A 17,431-nucleotide genomic window follows, 5' to 3' on the forward strand; every position below is an offset into this window, starting at 1 on the left:
TTTTGGCGACCCTGTCATTCCCACTCGGGCTAGTCGGGCCGAGAAGAGTAAGTGTAAGCTGTCTCTTCTTGGCCTCGTGACCGTTAAAAATGATTCAATGATCTTTTTTAGTGCAGGCGTCAACTCAGTTCTACTGGTGGTATTTGGAGTGAGTAGTCTACTAGTAGTGAGGGAGGATGTATCTAGTAAGTACCGTTTGTTACTAGTCCCATACTCTATACGGAACTAAGCCGGAATTGACTTCTGGGCGCAACTCTCTTCCCGAGCCATTTTCTCTCCTCTTCTGCCCCCCAAGAATAACTCTTCCACTTCTTCGCCAATCCCACTTGGCACTCTTTTCTTCTTACCTTCTTTCATCGGTCTCTCGCTTCGTTTGAGTGGCCTTTGGACCTTCGTTTGTCCCCCCTATATCCCCCAATCACTCCTCTGTTCTCTGCGTCATGGAATCCAGCAGCTGCATCCCATCAGGACCCATCGTTTAGCGTTTCCTGCAAGGTAGGCCTATTTTCCCGGTGGACCCCCGAATTTCCGTGAGCTGACCCATCATCCTTCTCCAGCTTTCTCCACATTCCAGCAGCAGCAAAGTCCCCTTGTCCCGCGATCCCTGATCTCCCCTCGTTGCCTTGTCTCTTTCCATTCGTTTGCAGCCCTCGAGATTCGTCACCTCGCTCCAGCGCACATGGCAGGTTTCATATCCCATGCATAGTCCACAGCTTATCGCATAACTTCGGGGCCATTTCAAATCACCTTGACAATCGTCCCCACAATCAGGGATTGTTCTGCGACCACGCTCGGCATATACATTTGTGGGATTTGGCCATCACCGATCGGATCTCAAACACAAAGAATTAGGAACGATGGCGCGCTCTGCCAGCGGCGGCTATCCCCAGCCGCCTTCTTCACCTCCGCCCGTTTATCTTCGTTCTTCTCCTCCCATCCCCCCGGTGCCTCGTGAACCCCGGCGGGACAGCTTCAATCGCTTATACAGCAAGCCTATTCCCAGGAAGTCTCTGACGGATCCGGTGTACATGCCGGAAGATCGCCCCAAAAGCCAACGCTATTCGGTTCCACGGGTCAGAATCCATGGGGAAAGCGATCCGCCAGAGCCGGATTACCATGAGGACGGTATTGAACTGACGCTTCCTACTGATGAATTCGCCCACATATCTCTCTCCGAGCAGCAGCAGCAGACTCATGGAAAGACCATCGATGGATCATCTCCACCCCAGGTACCAGAGCATCGGACATACGGGCACACACCCCATAGCAGTGCATCTTGGTCGGTAGTCGATCCCCACCCCAAAGACAACAGTCTGCCCAACACGAGCACATCTTCGTTGGACCAACAACCTGCCAAAGACAGTCAGACTAGCTCTTCCCGGGACAGTCTCGATAGTGCGACGCAAGCTTCTGAAATTTATGAACCTTTGCACTACCATCATCGACCGTACGAAGCTCCCCAGCCCGCAAACCAGCAATCACCAGCACCTGGCTCATCTGAGAATATACAGAAGCCACGCCCAGCCGCCAATGGTCGTTCTCTTTCAACACACTCGCTCGGGTCCGACTTGGGTGAAAGACGGAGATCTTCTCGGCTCTCGCCATACCTCCACGCCCGTGGATCATCCCGGGACTCCAGTGCATCTCCCGATGTCCGACCAGTATCTTTCGTAGAACAGCTCAACAACTGCTATCCGCAACCCGGACCTGCCCCGGTACAGATTGGCAACTCCCATCTGCAATCCGCTGTCGGCAACAACGCATCCTTGTTGAGCCACAAACAGACGTTCGACATGTATCTGGCAAATGTCAAGAAGACCGATGACCCCGCCATCCAGTATGAATTCGCCATCTTTATGGTGAACGCGATGTTAGAAATGCCTCCCGACGAGGCCGACGGTGCATCTGCAGTGTATGGCCAGAAAGGAAGCGACATCAACCGTGCTAGTCTTCTGCGCGAGTCCAAGTCCATCCTCCAGCGCCTAGCGGATCGCAGCTACCCCTTTGCTCAATACTATCTAGCCGACGGATACGCTTCAGGGTTGTTCAGCAAAGGAAAAGAGGACTATGATCGGGCATTTCCACTGTTCCTGGCGGCCAGTAAACACGGGCATGTCGAAGCATGCTACCGTACTGCTTTGTGCTATGAGTTCGGCTGGGGTACCCGAGTTGACGCCGCTCGGGCACAGCAGTTCTACCGACAGGCAGCATCCAAAAACCACCCGGGCGCTATGCTACGTATGGCAAAGGCCTGTCTGGAAGGGGATATGGGGCTAGGAAAACGCTATCGCGAAGGTATCAAGTGGATGAAACGCGCTACCGATTCGTCCGACGTTCAGTATAATTCTGCTCCTTACGAGTTGGGATTGATGCACGAAACGGGATACGGCGACGACGTGTTTCCAGACCCTGCTTATGCTGCCCAGCTGTTCACCAAGGCGGCGGACCTAGGCCATATCGAGGCCAGCTATCGCTTGGGTGATGCCTATGAGCATGGCAAACTCGAATGTCCGAGAGATCCTGCTTTATCGATCCATTTCTATACCAACGCTGCGCAGGGTGGCCATCCTCTGGCCATGATGGCACTGTGTGCCTGGTACCTCATTGGGGCAGAGCCGGTGCTGGAAAAGGATGAGTATGAAGCCTACGAATGGGCTAAGCGTGCTGCGGAGGCTGGTAAGACACCCACATAGTAGTTCAAGCAATGAGATGCTGACCTTGTCATGCAGGACTCACTAAGGCACAATATGCGGTTGGATACTTCACGGAAACGGGCATTGGCTGCCGGCCAGACCACCTAGCAGCCAATGTCTGGTACGTGCAAGCAGCGGAGCAAGGAGATCTCCGAGCTAAACGCCGAATTGCCGCCATTCGAGCGGCTGTCGACGGGGTCAATCCAGAGAAGGCTAGCACAGCAGCAGCGGGCACTGGCCGTGGGCAGAAGGAAAAGAAAGGTGCGTATTTCTCCAACTGTGTCACAACCTGTCTAATAGATGATACAGAAGGGAAATCGAAACGATTTGGTATATTCTAAGCATGACATATCTTCAATAGCCCCGAGGGGGTTCCGCATCTGGCAGCACATTTAACAATCATTTACATTCATGATCACCATATAATACATTTCAGCGACAACGAGCAGCACGAAGAAATTTTGAGCACATTTTGGCATTTCATTCTGGATTATATTGAGCGAATTGATTCACGCGAAGCTTGTTTCCCGGCATTACTGGGGTTGGACCTGTACAAATTCTGTATCATTTATAATGATTTGCGGAAAATATAATCAACTTGAAGATCATTAACTTCTCTTTCTCTACTATATTGGGACCTTCTTCCTCACCGAGTAGTATGGGCTCCTTGGATGTGTGCGCGGTCAACCAGATATTCGTATGAGCGGGGAAAGAAAGCAAGTCGCGCACCCACGTGGCCAACTAACCAATCTTGGAGAAGGGCCTGGTGCGCAAACCTTTAGAAGACTAGTCTGCTTTTAAACCATCAAGTAGAGTGCTTATCGACCAGGTCCTATCTATGAATGAAATTACGCCGCGTCACTGGTCAAGAACCAATCCATGTAGTACGTTATGCCACACCATATTAACCATTAACCAAGTAAAGATCCTTGACAGTGTAGAAAGTTAGCGACTGATTACAGAAGCATGAGCCTAAACATTCGATGATTGCCGGAGCAAAGGAGGGCAGATGGATGAAAAGACTTCAAAGCCCCTTTACTATATGACCGAAATTTGCTTTACATAAAAAAGATCAGTCTTTAGCTCTCCGTAATGTAACCTCATGCACTGATTGTACATTCGTGGAGTCACTAGCTCGCCCAATCGGAATAGTCCGGGTTGGTCTCCAAAGCATCGAATGCTTGGAGCGATAAATAATGTGATGTGAACTGGAGTTCGTCCCTATCCGCTCTGAATCGGGATCAACAGATGGAGTAAACACAAGATAGACCCACCACCCCCAGGCAGCATTAGCAGTATAAGGAAAGGTGTCTTGCCGTATATGAGCAATCTCACACATGCTAATACTGTATAGCAGAAGTAAACGGCGTGGGTTTTCCATCTGTGGTATGGCTGTCAATTGGGTTACGACGGCCCCACCGTGAACTTGCATGGACCAACTCTTGAGACATGTGGGGCGGCAGGGCTGCTGGGGGGGGTATGTCGGAGTATTCCGACTGCTTTCTTAACTTTTTCCTCCTTCTGGTCGCAACCCTTGGTTCGAGTCGAAGTGAATGGGTTTTCGTGGATAGATAGAATGATGAGATTGAGAAAATCTAATAGAGGCCTTCTAGCTCGGTGCTGCGCACCTCGTGTCACTCAAGGGTGTGCAAAATGTTCAACCCGATTTACGGGTCTCGGATAAGTTGTTGTTTTTGTTTTTGTTACTTCTGACAAACTGAATTGATTCTGACAAAGGCAGTCAGGCAAAATGGATTACCATCCTACTACCCATCAACATAGCGCCAGATAATAACGTAAAGTATCAAAAACCCGGTGTTGAGTGACAGTGCCAAATCCCCTCCGTTAGGCCATTGCATATAACCCCAAAGCCATCTTATGCTGGCAGTGAATAATACGATGGAAGGTAAGCTGCTCAGATAGTCAGCTGTGGATACCGTAGTATTCGATTTCGAGATGTTTTTATGTACTCACGTCCACCGATTTCGTACGATCCTCTGAGGGATAGTAGCAATTTGCGAGGATGTTTGCGAAGAAGAGGAAGGTGGAGTTGGAATCGTGGTTTTCTTATTGGCACTCATTTGGTTGTTTGTGAGATGAGAATGGATACGGGAGGTGCCCGAAGGAAGATGATATGCTGTGTGGGAAGGTGGCCTGCCTAATGAATAAATGAAAAGATTGATCATACCATGGTTGCCGATCGGATACTACTCTAAGACAGCCCTATCTTACGCTTTTGGCCCAACCAAAGTTCCTCCGGGTCTTGGCAGTCCGATGATATCCGAACGTTCGGCCTCAAGGTCAATACATTTCAATTTTCCTGGCATTATTTGCAATCATCTTTGACACCGGTGTATTTCTAACTGTAGTAAAGTGTCTCTTAATTCGGACTCGCTAACCTGATAATCACGTACATACATCATGTACTGGAAGAAGATGTGCTGTCAACTGGTCGACCTCCACCTGCTTCTCCGAGGTCTTGGCATCCAAGTGGAAGATGAATCAGGGGCATCCAACTACTGCAGGGATTCCAGTGGCCATCTTCCGGGCTAAGTGGGATATTATCGTACTAAGGGTTTAGACTGGCGCTAACTGACCCATCTGGTCAGGATCCAAGTGTTTGTAGCTCAGTTATCCACCGTACGCTGTGTTTGTGCCCTGATATATCTCACTCTACCCCCCACATAGCAATGCGCGATTTACATAAGGGGAACACCTGCAGTACAATAGCCCAGCATTCTGCGGGGTCGATTTGGTCTATTCAGAATTCAACCTGGAGGTTTCCTTGAGTACCCGAGCCCAAACTTGCTCACAGGGCTATAAATAAGGAGTGTGATGGCACTCCCAAGTAGCTGAGCTCACAGTTGCAACATCTACCTCAATTTATCAGTATGAAGTTCACAACTTTTCTTCTCCCTGTTTTGGCTACGAGCCAAGTGGTCTTAGCGGCACCCACTGCCCCTACAGCAGTGGATATCGCCGAACTCCCACCGGATATTGGCATTGACATTCGTTCCCCCAACCCGGCTGCTGAGCCGCTGGCTATTCTGGAGCGGAGGGACACCAGGGTCTGCGAGGTAGTCAATCGCACAGTTCGTTCCATTGGCACTAGCAAGTTCACGTAAGGCACCATTCTCTTATCTAGACTATTGGAAGTCTCCAAAACGAACAAAACACGAAGAATTTAGTACTGATCAGTCGGAAGGCTTATTTATATCACTATGGGATCCGGTCTTGCACGAGCTGTGTGCCAGTACGTTGACGGCAGTAGATGTTCTGACCTGTCGTACATTATCCAAGCCGGTCTAACTCTGGTCTATGTCGCTGCCGCTCACTACTCTGGTGCCGTCCCCGAAGGGCTGCCTAGTAAGCGCCATGCCGAAGTCTCCGATGACTATCTTCAGTTATGGCAGACTATGTTGTCTAGCAGTGATGGTGTCTCCTACGACAGTCTCACTTCTCTCTCGACCCCCTCAGGTAATAGTACCTTGAGCCGCCGTCAGGGCGAGCCTTCACTTCTCCACGGGTTCCAGATTAGTGGATTTGCTCTTGATAACTCCCCAAAGCACGACATCATCGCCAATCATTATGATAACGGCGACACCGTTCTACATCTGCCTCTTCCAGGACAGGATGATGGTGCGAATCTCAACAAGCGCTTTGACAAACCGGGTTTCAAGATCTCGTTCACTACCCGAGAAAGATCGAAGCTTACCCAAGCTCATCAGAAGTCTATGGCTCTGGCAGGGGCTGCGACGTGGGCTGTCTATGCTGATAATGCTAGCCACAAGATGAATGACTTCATTGGATTTGCTGAGACGGAACATGCGGCTAATTTTTACTATCGCATCATTCCGGAGGTCAGGGGATTTGGAACAAATTATGAGACTGTTGATATTTGTGGTGGGATGGCATCATACTTGTAGGACGATACAGCGTGTGAAGCTGGCAGCTTCCCGAGCGGACTGGTGTTCTTTGGTTCCAAGTTGGTTATATGCAACGAGGGCTGGCCAACGGGAACGTGTAGGCAGCTCGATGGATGAGGTTTGGACTGTTATATATATATATATTCCCGTGGCACGGATTTAACAATTTAGGTCGGTTGGCCATTGGGGATCTCTTAGGTACTTTGGAATTTATAAATGTTGTAAGATATGTGTCTAAATCAGCAGTATCGGAGATTCATCTAGCAGTACTATGTAGTAGTATGAACTATTCTATAGTATTAAATATATTTTGCAGTTAGACTACGTTTCACGATTATCCACTGTCAGTAATAAATGTAAACTTTCGTTCCAGGTCTGATACACCCTATCTATCTAATGGCTGAGAGCAGTAACAAAGCCTACGCAATTACCACATTTCATGTCGGAGGTTTAGCCAGGAGAATCTCGAGGCCAGTGACATGGCAGTGCCTTGATAGGGGGAGCACTGACCAATCAGAGAGCCCCAGATAAAGATCGTTATCTGGGGAAGACGGACGATATCAGATAAGAGTCAATAGCCGATCTGCCCGTCATTGATAAGACTAGCTTCCCCCATGATTCTCTTCTCGTTCCCCTCTTTCCTGGCCCAGAAATCAGAGTATTTGTGAGCAACACCTTCCTCTCCTGGCCGAATGCCATCCAACTGTCACACAGTCCAAGCGTGCCAAGGGCAGCCAGCCACCTGTCATCTGCGAACCGAAGGATCGACGAGACAAATTGCGGGGGTGGGGTAAGACTATGCGCCCCGGATTTGCTCATTTGCTCCGTCGTGCCGTTCCCCTCTTTGCTTCTTCCTCCTCTCCAATTTCTCCCCATGGCGGATGTTATCCACGCCAACGCAGCTATGACTTCCTATCAGCCATTCCAATGTCTGGTTTGTATGCGCCGGTTCACTCGGCATGAGAATCTCAAACGACATGCAGCTCTTCATTCCCGTTCCAGAAAAGAGGTCTCTCTACCGTGTGAATTGTGCCAAGCGACCTTTTCGCGTCCGGATTTGCGCCATCGGCATATGAAGAGGAAGCATGCAGAACACGAGCAACGCCGAACCACGAAAAGGTCAAAACAGAGGAACGAGTGCTCCCTTCGGCCTCAGAACTCTGGTCCGCACCGTGGCCAGCTGCAGGACGTCGATGAGCTGGAGCTGAATAGGCCTGTGTGGACTGAGCCATCGCAAGTGCAGTATGCAGATGATGCAGGAGGAACTAGCACTGCGTCCAGCGGATCACCCATAGAGAACAGCGATCGTATCCAGCCTACCCCAGGTAACCCGACGCAACCCATATCAATGGACGAGTCTGTTTTGCTAGACGCGTTAGATCTGGAGCGTAGCCTGTTACGCGAAACATCATTTACCCAAGCAACAGACCAGTTCGAAAACCAGCCGCAAGCGATATCCACTTCACAGCCTCCGGACATTGACCTGAGCGACCTCAGCTATTCAAAAGATTTCTCGATCATCCCTATCGCGCCCGAGAGTACCCTGCCTCAAAGCAACTGGTTTCCATCTGCCTCACAGATCCGCCAAGGCTGCAACCTCTTCTTCACGCATGTCTCCCACTTCCTCCCCTTCCTCCACCACCCAACATTCAACCCCGGCACCATACCCTCCCATCTCCTCCTCGCCATGCTCTCCCTGGCATATCAATACGGCGAAGACCCAGAATGCGATGCCCGCTCCAACACAGGAACCAGCCTCTCCACCCGCTGCTACCTTCTCGCGCGCTCCCTCCTCTCTACCGACAATCCTCACACCACCACCACCACCACCATTACCGACTACCTACCTTTAATCCAAACCTACCTCCTCCTCCAAATCTGCGCCATGATGTACCTCTGCGGCTCCGACTCAACACAAGGCCTCCAAATGCACGCCACAATGATATCCCTCGCGCGGTCTACCGGCCTCATGCACCCAATACCCACCGAATCCGCCCACACCTCGGACCTCGACTCCCTCTGGAAAGAATTCATCAAAGCTGAATCTCACAAAAGAACCCTCTTCGCGGTACATCAAATCGACGCCCTATGGTACCAACTCCTCTCCATCCCTCGCGCCATCTCCCACCTCGAAGTCAAACACGACCTTCCCTGTCCAGAAACCCACTGGACCGCTCCCTCCGCTGCCCAATGGGCCCATCTCCAACTCATCTCCCAACAACAACATCACCACCATGCTACTTCGATGCGCTACGACGACGCAGTCCGCCACTTCCTATCCTCCCCAGCCACAGATCCTACATCTCCATCTACATCGACATCCACAATCCCCCCCTTCGACCCCTACGGCGCCATCAACATCACCCACTTCCTCATCTCCAGCGCGCGCGAAATCTCCGGCTGGTCCACCATGACCGGCATGCTAAGCATGGAGCGATTCTCAGCGCTGCGCTCATCGCTCCTATCTCTAGGTGTATTCCTCTCCCCATCACCAACCTCATCCTCTCCATCAACTCTCCCCCCCAAATCCACCACCCACGCCACGGCAACCTGGCAAACCGCCATGATCGAGCTACAGATGTGGTCACCCAGCCACACAGGCGGAATCGTCAAAGCCAGTATCGATACGATGCTCCAGCAGGCGACGGAGCTGGCGCCCTCGGCGTGTGAATTCCTCTGTGAAGCGGAGACGGCGAAGGCGTTCCAGTCCCATGTGGATTGGTTTCTGATGTATTTGGAGGAGGAGGGGAATGTGCAGGGTGAGGCGCCGTGGGTGACGTTGTATGCCTATAAGGCTTTTTTGGTCGCGTGGCAGTTGGTGAGAGGGGGTGTGCCTGGGGCAATGGGGGTGGTGGGGGTGGGTGATGGGGATGTGGAAGGGGCGGTGCTTTGGGCGAGGAGGGTGTTTGGTTGGAGGGAGAGGTGGGTTATTGGGAGGTTGGTGATGGGGTGTTTGGCGGGGTTGGCATAGTATTTATCTATATATAGCAAGATATGAGATCGTGTATGTATGAATGTAACTACCAGTGACTACTAGTTTGTCTGATTAACACAGAGTTATACCTTGCTATATATCAATACATCTCGTATCGCCACCGCAGCTGCACCATCTCCTCTGTAACCCCTCCTTTGACGACCTTGCCGATCAGATCTGGGTCACCGGAATCCAGGTATCTGTTCTCGCGACGGACCAGCCACCGATACACCGTGACCGTAGCAGCCAGGAGGAAGGCCGAACCCATGAGCGTTCCAAAGGCAGCATAGAAATGCGGACCATCGTAATATAGATACGACGCCCATATGTTCGACGTACAGCCGATGGAGTTCACCAGGGCGGAGGCGGCAGCGCGTTTAGACACCGGACGGGCCATATGCAGGTTGATAGTTTTGTAGAGTAGAAGCTGCGGACCGACAGAGGCAAACGGGAGGATCATCATTGCAAAGTACCGTGCGCCGATGTTGAGGGTGGACATGAGGATGATGTACATGACGACGGAGATGGAAATGCAGGCCATGATGAGTGGGTAGATGGTGTTGTAGCGATCGGAGTAGAACATGAGGCCGTAGTAGACTATGCCCGCAAGGACGTAGGGCGGTGCGGTGAGGAGGAGGCTGATGGTATTAGAGGAGAATCCGAGGGAACCGACCAAGGTGGGGAAGTAATTGGCGATGGAGCCTTGGCATTGGGAGAGCATGTTGCAGAAGATCATCAGGACGAGTTTGGGGTCGGAGAGGGCTTTCAGGAATCCGCGAAGGATGGGTTCGTTTTCGGAGCCTTCGGCGGCTCCGGCTTCGGATTCGATGCGCCATACGGCCAGGTCCCGCTCGATTGGGGAGAGGATGCGACTGTTGTGTGGAAATCCGGGCATGATTAAAGCGCAGATTATGCCGATGCCGACTGTGGCGCTGCCCTCGATGATGAAGAGCCATTGCCAGCCGGCGATGTTGTGGACACCGTCTAGTTGGAGGATGGCTGCGGCGAAGAGTCCTCCGAAGGCGTTGCCGACTTGTTGGGCGATGTAGAGACCGGCGATGCGCTTGCCAAGTTCCGCTTTGGTGTACCAGGCTGAGAGGTAGTAGATTGCTCCGGGGAAGAAGACGGCTTCGGCAATGCCGAGGATGGCGCGCACAGCGAGTAATTGGCCGTAATTGTGAACAGCTGCGGTTGCAGCTGAGATGCAGCCCCAGATGGTGACCGCAAGACAGATGTACATGCCCGGTCGGGCGATTCTGGTGATGAGAAGGTTGCTGGGGATTTGGAAGGGCAGATATCCAACGAAGAGGATTGAGACGGCCGTGGCAAATTGGTCTGTCGACATGTGGAGATCTTCCATGATGCCCTGCAGCTTGGCCGAAGCAAGGTTCTGACGATCGATGTAGTTCAGAATATACAAGAGGCCAACCGTAGGCAGAACCATGAGGTCCACCTTGCGGACGATTCTCCGATTGAGGCGTCGGCGCTCATCTTCGCTAAGGCTGCGTAGGGACTCTGGCATGCGCTCGTACGCATCGCCAACAACATCATTGACCTGCCCTTCTGCAGAGGAAATATTGCCCTCCGACTTGATGGACGAGGGGCGTTTCTTGAGATCCATTGATTTATCCATGACAGCAGGAGTGGGGGCTTGAAAAGGACCTGCGAGCTGTTGCTCCAGGGGAGACTGGCCAAGATATTAAGGAGCGTCAAAGGTGTATATCATGTTATTCTGATTGGATAGGCCGGTGCTATCCATGAAATCTGGGTAATGCCGACCGGCTATTGATGTGGAGTGTGTTACGAACCGTGGTGAGTCACTGATTCGCTGGCAATCAAGCGCCGGGTAGATAAGGAGGGAGGAGCGCACTAACCTTATCTTTTATCCTCCACATGAAAACAGTTCAGTCCATGTGTGACAAGCCTTTGCTGGAGGAGTGGAGGAGGAAGAGGAGTTGAGATGGATCGGCGGAGCTCCTCCCGGAGCGCTAAACACTCCTCCCGTTCAACTCCCTCCCCGCATGGGCGAAATTCCCTGGACACGACCAACATCCCTGTAGTAGGCCAACTACTTAACTGACCATGTCGACGAGTCCAGTAAGAGTCATCATTGCCTATCTCAGAATCCTCCTGATACCACCGCCACGATGACTTACACGAAGACCTACCCCACTCCTCTCACAACCGAGATTTCCAACCCTCGGCTGCGGCTTTTGAACAAGATCAAAGCCGGAGAATACCCGTTAATGACTTTCATGGCCCTTCCTTCCGTGCGCATGGCTCAGATTGTCGCTCTGACCGGGGTTGACGGTATCATCATTGATTGCGAACATGGCCATATCTCCGACGACGCCATGCACAACTCTGTCGCAGCCATCTCCTCCCTGGGTGTATCCCCCATCATCCGCATTCGCGGTCCCACTCATGATATTGTCAAGCGTGCGCTCGATACGGGTGCCCATGGCATCATGGTTCCCCAAATAAACACTGTCGAAGAGGCGCAACAAGTGGTGGCATCTGCCAAATTCCCGCCACAGGGATTGCGGGGCCAAGGGTCCGCCTTTCCTGCCATTGGCCATGGTCTGACTACGCCCGAGTATATGAAGTCTGCCAATGAGACCATCATAACCATGATTCAAATTGAGACCCGTGCTGGTGTGGAGAATGTCGACGCAATCTGCGCCGTTCCGGGTGTGGATCTTGTCTTCATCGGACCCAATGACTTGGCACAGTCTCTCCTCGGCTACGTGCCTGCACGGGGAGATGAACCGGAGTTTGTTGCTGCAGTTGAGAAGATTGTTGCGGCGGCGAGGAAGCACGGCAAGTGGGCGGGGAGAATGGTCAACAATGGGAGTTTGGCAAAGGAGGCTAGAAAGACATATGACACGGTCGCTATTACGGGCGACACCAAAGCGATTCAGAATTGGTATATGGCAGAGTTTGAGGTAGCAAGGTCATGAGATAATGGATTGTATAGAATAGAAAACGTTGTCGTCTAATCGAAATAGAAGAATGGGAACATTGCCTTGTATCGAAGACTCTTCTACTGTAGCATGGCTAATGACATGTACTGCTTATATCTATGACCAAATAGAGATAGAATTGACGAATCTCAGTGAGCTGATAATGAAGTAGGAGGAAAAATGGAGGAAGGGATAAAGTGAAGCGAGAGAGGGAGAGGGAAGAAGAGAAGGAGGGGGAAGACCAATCACGCAATCACCTGACAGAAGTGTCATGTCTCATGCTTTCCTGCTCAATTTCAGATCGTGAACGACCAACTTACAAGCTAAATACCTACAACACACACGCCACCACTGGAAGACTTGAAGTAGATCCCACTGCTAGACATTAAAGTTCACTACTGTATGAAGTATTCCGCAGAGTAAAAGATTTTTATTCGAAATTGTCATGGAATTTATCTATGTGCATTGACCTCCCTCTAATATCAACCCAATGACTCACGCCTGCGCGATACATTCAATCTCAATAACCGTTCCATCGCCCGGAGGAACTGCCTGCAGACACGACCGAGAAGGCATCGGCTTGGGCAGGAAATCAATGTACACCTTGTTCATGGCAGCAAAATCCTTCATGTCTGCCAGGTAGACGTTGTACTTCACTACTTGCTCGAGCGATGAGCCGGACAGCTCCAGAACCTCCTTCAGGTTTTGGAGTACAGTTCGCTGTTCAGCTGGTTAGATGGCCGGATGCCGTACGCTGGGTGGGGGCATGCTTACTGTGGCTTGCTTAATCTCTCCAGTGGCAGTTTGACCGGCACAAAAAACAAGTCCAGGAACTTTGACTGCGGGGCCTGTAAATACATGTTAGCCAGTGCCCTTATTCGGTAACAAACAAGTTGGGAGAGCTACTCACAGTTGTGAGGCTTGGGAGGGAACTTCTCGCTCGAGATAAGTTGGCGCGACATCGTGATTGGATGAATTTAAATGTGGTAATCTTCGACACTCTGAGATTAGAGCTTGTGATCTGAAAGGGGGATGCCAATGACATTGAACCCCCTTTAAATGGCTTTTTCTGCTAGTCCAGTTGTTGCAACATTTCTCGTGGATGGCGACGCCAAGCCTGCACTGCGGAGGCTGTGGGAGGAGCTCCTCCCTTATCGTTATCACGGTTATACCTGACTTGCTGGGTTGATCGGCACGAACTAACCACCTTAGGCGATCCGAGAGCAACTCTATCGGACACGCTAAGATAACGACGCTATCGAGGGAGGAGGCTTGGTTAGGAGGAAGAACGCGAGGTCGATAAGCATCCATCGTGCCATTGCTTCATCTGTTACTGCTCCAGAGGCAGTACTGTACGCATTCTGTGGGCTCCTCTGCCAGAAGAGCTCCCCTGAACTGTATCACATGGCTTGGATATCTGGGCATGGCGGACGCCGAGATAGTCTCAATCTAGACGTGTATATAATCAGACTTCAATTCGGAGTAGAAGAGATAGCAACTAGCCATATCACAGTCACTGCATATCACTGATCAAACAATATCAATCCTCCTTTTCCAGAAACCATCATGGCGCCCACAGCTCCATTCAACCCTCCTTCAGCTGACCTGCCCGGGAAGCCATCTGTGCCAGAATGGGTTCCCCCTGCTGTAACAAAGGAGAAGCACAACTTTGCTCAGCTCAAGTCAATTGATCTTTCGCTGCTCGACTCAGAGGACCCAGCAGTAGTAGATCATCTGATCCAACAGGTCAAGATTGCCATCCGTGATGATGGTTTCCTCTTCCTTGAGAACTACGGCGTTTCCTTGGAGCAGGTAGGTGGAAGCCCTCAATAGTGACAATGGTACACTCACTAATAGGTCTTATCTGCAGCTCCATCGCCAATTCGCCCTTGCACAGTATCTCTACAACAACATCAGCGAGGAAGACAAAGAGCGCCTCTTGTTCCACCCCGATACAGGTCTCTGGTCTGGATACAAGCACCCTTACGGATTCAAGGTAAGATACCGCCCCCACCTTCTCCAATACTATAGAAACTAACCTCAACATACAGCGCAACCGTGGCCCCGCCGACGGAATCGAGCAATTCAACTGGTACAAGCAGGACTGGGAGGACATCAACCGAGTCCCCACATGCCTGCATCCATTCATGGATGAGATCGAGGCTTTCTGCAACTACCTGACGCAGTCTGTCAACCAACGCCTCCTTACCCTCTTCTCCCGCGTCCTTGAGCTACCTGACGACTACCTCTGGAACAACGTCCAGTCTCATGGCAGCCCAACCGGAGAAGGCTACTTCCGACACGCCCTCTTCCGACCAGTGCAGAAACAAACTGAGGAGGCCTCAAAGGGTCTCCGCATGCACGGACACACCGATTTTGGCTTGACTACGCTGTTGTTCTCCGTCCCTATCTCGTGCCTTCAGATCTGGGGTCGCGATGAACAATGGTACTATGTGCCGTACAAGCCCGGTGCGCTGGTCATCAACATTGGGGATACTTTGGAGATTGTGTCTGGCGGACATTTTAAGGCGACTCGCCATCGCGTGTATAAGCCACCTGTGGATCAGTTGAATGAGGAGCGACTGTCATTGGTGCTGTTCAACAGTTCGGTTGGTGATTTAAGGATGGCACCTGCATATGGTAAGTGTGCTTGATTTTGAGATGCAGAAGGGATTATTATATGCTAATAACTGCTAGACTCCCCCCTTATCCAACGGGAAGGATGTGTTGAGGAACAAGGAGTTTACAAGGAGTTCCGACGACTCACATCGCAGGGCCAACTGGTCCCAACGAACCGTGAATGGCGCGAGATCCAGATTGCTACTGTCACGGACCCAACGGATACTGTGCGCAACCGACTTGGCGCTGACCAGGTGCTTATTGATGGAAAGATTATGCACCAGCGAGAATACATGGGGGTCAAGGTTGTTCTGCCTGTTTGATGGGTCGGCGGATTGTGTGGTGGCTGAGATGTAGAATGACTGTATGCAAAGTATTTATTCTTAGTTTCATTATTCCATTTTTTCTTTCAGCTAGTTACGATTACAGAGTCTTGGATGGTAACAGTAAGCAACGATCTTTTCGATCGCTTAAAAACTGATAGCGAGGGATGTATCTGCGATTCAATACATTCATGCTTACACTCCTCCGCGCTGTCACTTCAACTTTTCCTTAAATCAGGACTTCATCCCCAATTTATGGCTTTGCAATATTAAGTTAATCGACCTTATCCGCTCACCTTTGTTACATCGAGCTTACTTCAATTAGGGAATAAACCTATACAGTAATCGAAGCAGTTGAAACTTCCAATCATCATTAACGCTATCGCATGAAGATAAAACTAAGTACCAATCCATACAGAAAGATCGAATTATTACCTCAACCCTCCAGCCAACAAAAGGCTCTGCCCTGTCATATACCCGGTCGTAACCAGCATCAAAACCACATTCGCCGTCTCCTCTGGCGTCCCCAACCTCCCAAGCGGAATCCCCTTTACCACCTCCGGCACTGCCGCAGCATTCGGGATCATCCCCGTATCCCCAATCATAGCAGGAGCGACATCATTGACACTAATATTGTACTCGGCCAATCTGGTAGCAAGGTTCTTCATCATGCCGGTGAGGCCGCCTTTGGAGGCTGCGTAATCTAAATGTCAATTTCAAGTAATTAATAATATAGTCTTTTCCTATGCGCGTATGTTATATATGACAATGGGGGTAACTCACGGCACCCATTAATCCCACCCCCATAAGCCGCAATAGACGACATAAAAACGATACGTCCCCAGCGCTGTGCCTTCATGTGCTCGACCACGCCCTTGACTAGAATGAACGACGCGCGGAGATTAGTGGTTATCATGTCGTCAAAGTCAGAGATATCGATGTCCCAGATATTAGTGATTCGTTTCCCGGTGCCTGCGTTGGAGATGAGTATGTCAGGGCTGTGGCCATCATGTTGGGCGATGATTTGGTCGAATAATGAGGTAATGTCGGTAGCGGAGCGGAGATCGACTTGGTGGATGGAGATGCGGAGATCGGGATGGCGGGTTTGCAGATCTCCGTGGAGAGATTGTATCGCAGCGATATTGGTGGAGTATGTGAGGGCTAGGTGGGCGCCATTTTCGGCGAGTTTGTGGGCGCAGGCGGAACCGATACTGAATTTAGGATTCTGTCAGTCCTAGTGCTTCAATCTGGGGGCTAAGTGAGGAACAAGGTTCCATGGGAGTGGTGGGAGAAAACTGACCCTCCTGAAGCGCCGGTGACTAGGGCTAGCCGACCTCGGATGTCGTTTGCGGACATTGTTTAGATTGGCTGGTTACTAGTGTTGGTTGGTATATATCCTGATATCTTAGATTCAGGATAGCAATCAAGTATTTCCTTTCAGGGAGAAGTTCGGAGTGGTCAGTGGTGCATTATCAAGAGCCAGATAGCAGAATACCCGAGCTTATAGTATCTCGGAGCTCCTCCGGGACCCACATGGAGCTCCTCCTGGTCCAGGAAGTTGTCTGTAGGGCCATGTCAATAGTTTTTGGCCTCTGAAATGGAATGTAAAAAGTATTTTGAGTTGGACAAGAAATCGTTTCTGAAGGGTTAGCGTTGTATCTGGAAGTGAGAGAGTACGGTGATGTCGTGTCATCGTAGTAAAACATCCAAGCCTCGATAATACTTTGCAATGATTGGGTAACTGTAGCCAGTATCACACTGCCAAGAGCATTCCTCTATCTCTTCCTTATCTTCGTTATGACTCATTGTAAAATTTGCCCATTCCAGCATATGAATTCTGATTTGGCAGGTTCCTTGAATGGTATAGTGACTCATGCAATCAACAGATAATATGTTGCAGCCTATAACACTGAAGTCGTGCCCACAGCGACTA

General features: G+C 50.7%; 9 protein-coding genes across 9 annotated transcripts; 5 read left to right on the forward strand and 4 right to left on the reverse strand.

Moving 5' to 3' along the window:
- Positions 1-476: 476 nt before the first annotated feature.
- Positions 477-3,146, forward strand: chs3 (putative chitin synthase activator (Chs3)). The gene is made up of 3 exons (XM_025655022.1): positions 477-495; positions 558-2,676; positions 2,730-3,146. Exons 2-3 carry the CDS (start codon positions 858-860, stop codon positions 3,032-3,034), a joined length of 2,124 nt encoding a protein of 707 aa, XP_025516940.1. The 5' UTR covers positions 477-495; positions 558-857; the 3' UTR covers positions 3,035-3,146.
- A 1,105-nt stretch (positions 3,147-4,251) lies between these two features.
- On the reverse strand, positions 4,252-4,853 carry BO85DRAFT_448011 (uncharacterized protein). Its single transcript, XM_025659837.1, has 2 exons — positions 4,668-4,853; positions 4,252-4,604 (listed from the first exon to the last, which is right to left on the reverse strand). Exons 1-2 carry the CDS (start codon positions 4,772-4,774, stop codon positions 4,460-4,462), a joined length of 252 nt encoding a protein of 83 aa, XP_025516941.1. The 5' UTR covers positions 4,775-4,853; the 3' UTR covers positions 4,252-4,459.
- Positions 4,854-5,400: 547 nt separating this feature from the next.
- Positions 5,401-6,846, forward strand: BO85DRAFT_448012 (uncharacterized protein). The gene is made up of 2 exons (XM_025659838.1): positions 5,401-5,814; positions 5,899-6,846. Exons 1-2 carry the CDS (start codon positions 5,585-5,587, stop codon positions 6,617-6,619), a joined length of 951 nt encoding a protein of 316 aa, XP_025516942.1. The 5' UTR covers positions 5,401-5,584; the 3' UTR covers positions 6,620-6,846.
- A 139-nt stretch (positions 6,847-6,985) lies between these two features.
- On the forward strand, positions 6,986-9,590 carry BO85DRAFT_511522 (uncharacterized protein; the record flags this gene model as incomplete). The annotated part of the gene is made up of 2 exons (XM_025664601.1): positions 6,986-7,283; positions 7,334-9,590. The coding sequence occupies exons 1-2, from the start codon at positions 7,234-7,236 to the stop codon at positions 9,588-9,590; spliced, it is 2,307 nt and encodes a 768-aa protein (XP_025516943.1). The 5' UTR covers positions 6,986-7,233.
- A 60-nt stretch (positions 9,591-9,650) lies between these two features.
- On the reverse strand, positions 9,651-11,538 carry BO85DRAFT_260415 (pantothenate transporter). The gene is made up of 2 exons (XM_025655024.1): positions 11,468-11,538; positions 9,651-11,375 (listed from the first exon to the last, which is right to left on the reverse strand). Exon 2 carries the CDS (start codon positions 11,224-11,226, stop codon positions 9,694-9,696), a length of 1,533 nt encoding a protein of 510 aa, XP_025516944.1. The 5' UTR covers positions 11,227-11,375; positions 11,468-11,538; the 3' UTR covers positions 9,651-9,693.
- On the forward strand, positions 11,484-12,601 carry BO85DRAFT_260409 (HpcH/HpaI aldolase family protein). Its single transcript, XM_025655023.1, has one exon. The coding sequence runs from the start codon at positions 11,741-11,743 to the stop codon at positions 12,551-12,553; it is 813 nt and encodes a 270-aa protein (XP_025516945.1). The 5' UTR covers positions 11,484-11,740; the 3' UTR covers positions 12,554-12,601.
- A 450-nt stretch (positions 12,602-13,051) lies between these two features.
- Positions 13,052-13,632, reverse strand: BO85DRAFT_418101 (RidA family protein; the record flags this gene model as incomplete). Its single annotated transcript, XM_025657800.1, has 3 exons — positions 13,467-13,632; positions 13,331-13,404; positions 13,052-13,276 (listed from the first exon to the last, which is right to left on the reverse strand). Exons 1-3 carry the CDS (start codon positions 13,516-13,518, stop codon positions 13,052-13,054), a joined length of 351 nt encoding a protein of 116 aa, XP_025516946.1. The 5' UTR covers positions 13,519-13,632.
- A 490-nt stretch (positions 13,633-14,122) lies between these two features.
- Positions 14,123-15,498, forward strand: BO85DRAFT_511526 (gibberellin 3-beta hydroxylase; the record flags this gene model as incomplete). The annotated part of the gene is made up of 4 exons (XM_025664602.1): positions 14,123-14,368; positions 14,427-14,552; positions 14,608-15,196; positions 15,254-15,498. The coding sequence occupies 4 exons, from the start codon at positions 14,123-14,125 to the stop codon at positions 15,496-15,498; spliced, it is 1,206 nt and encodes a 401-aa protein (XP_025516947.1).
- Positions 15,499-15,929: 431 nt separating this feature from the next.
- Positions 15,930-16,854, reverse strand: BO85DRAFT_369355 (SDR family NAD(P)-dependent oxidoreductase; the record flags this gene model as incomplete). Its single annotated transcript, XM_025655915.1, has 3 exons — positions 15,930-16,201; positions 16,282-16,709; positions 16,799-16,854. The coding sequence occupies 3 exons, from the start codon at positions 16,852-16,854 to the stop codon at positions 15,930-15,932; spliced, it is 756 nt and encodes a 251-aa protein (XP_025516948.1).
- Positions 16,855-17,431: the final 577 nt, after the last annotated feature.

This window comes from Aspergillus piperis (assembly GCF_003184755.1).
Source record: "Aspergillus piperis CBS 112811 unplaced genomic scaffold BO85scaffold_6, whole genome shotgun sequence".
Taxonomy (NCBI): Eukaryota; Fungi; Ascomycota; class Eurotiomycetes; order Eurotiales; family Aspergillaceae; genus Aspergillus; species Aspergillus piperis.

What these genes read in the sequence shown, in the direction of transcription:
- chs3 (XM_025655022.1), top strand. Translation starts at nt 858, where the DNA reads ATGGCGCGCTCTGCCAGCGGCGGCTATCCCCAGCCGCCTTCTTCACCT. An exon ending in TAAGCGTGCTGCGGAGGCTG is followed by an intron (nt 2,677 to 2,729) that starts GTAAGACACCCA and finishes CTTGTCATGCAG; the next exon opens with GACTCACTAAGGCACAATAT.
- BO85DRAFT_448012 (XM_025659838.1), top strand. Translation starts at nt 5,585, where the DNA reads ATGAAGTTCACAACTTTTCTTCTCCCTGTTTTGGCTACGAGCCAAGTG. An exon ending in ATTGGCACTAGCAAGTTCAC is followed by an intron (nt 5,815 to 5,898) that starts GTAAGGCACCAT and finishes ATCAGTCGGAAG; the next exon opens with GCTTATTTATATCACTATGG.
- BO85DRAFT_260415 (XM_025655024.1), bottom strand. Translation starts at nt 11,226, where the DNA reads ATGGATAAATCAATGGATCTCAAGAAACGCCCCTCGTCCATCAAGTCG.
- BO85DRAFT_260409 (XM_025655023.1), top strand. Translation starts at nt 11,741, where the DNA reads ATGACTTACACGAAGACCTACCCCACTCCTCTCACAACCGAGATTTCC.
- BO85DRAFT_448011 (XM_025659837.1), bottom strand. Translation starts at nt 4,774, where the DNA reads ATGAGTGCCAATAAGAAAACCACGATTCCAACTCCACCTTCCTCTTCT. An exon ending in ATCGTACGAAATCGGTGGAC is followed by an intron (nt 4,605 to 4,667) that starts GTGAGTACATAA and finishes CTATCTGAGCAG; the next exon opens with CTTACCTTCCATCGTATTAT.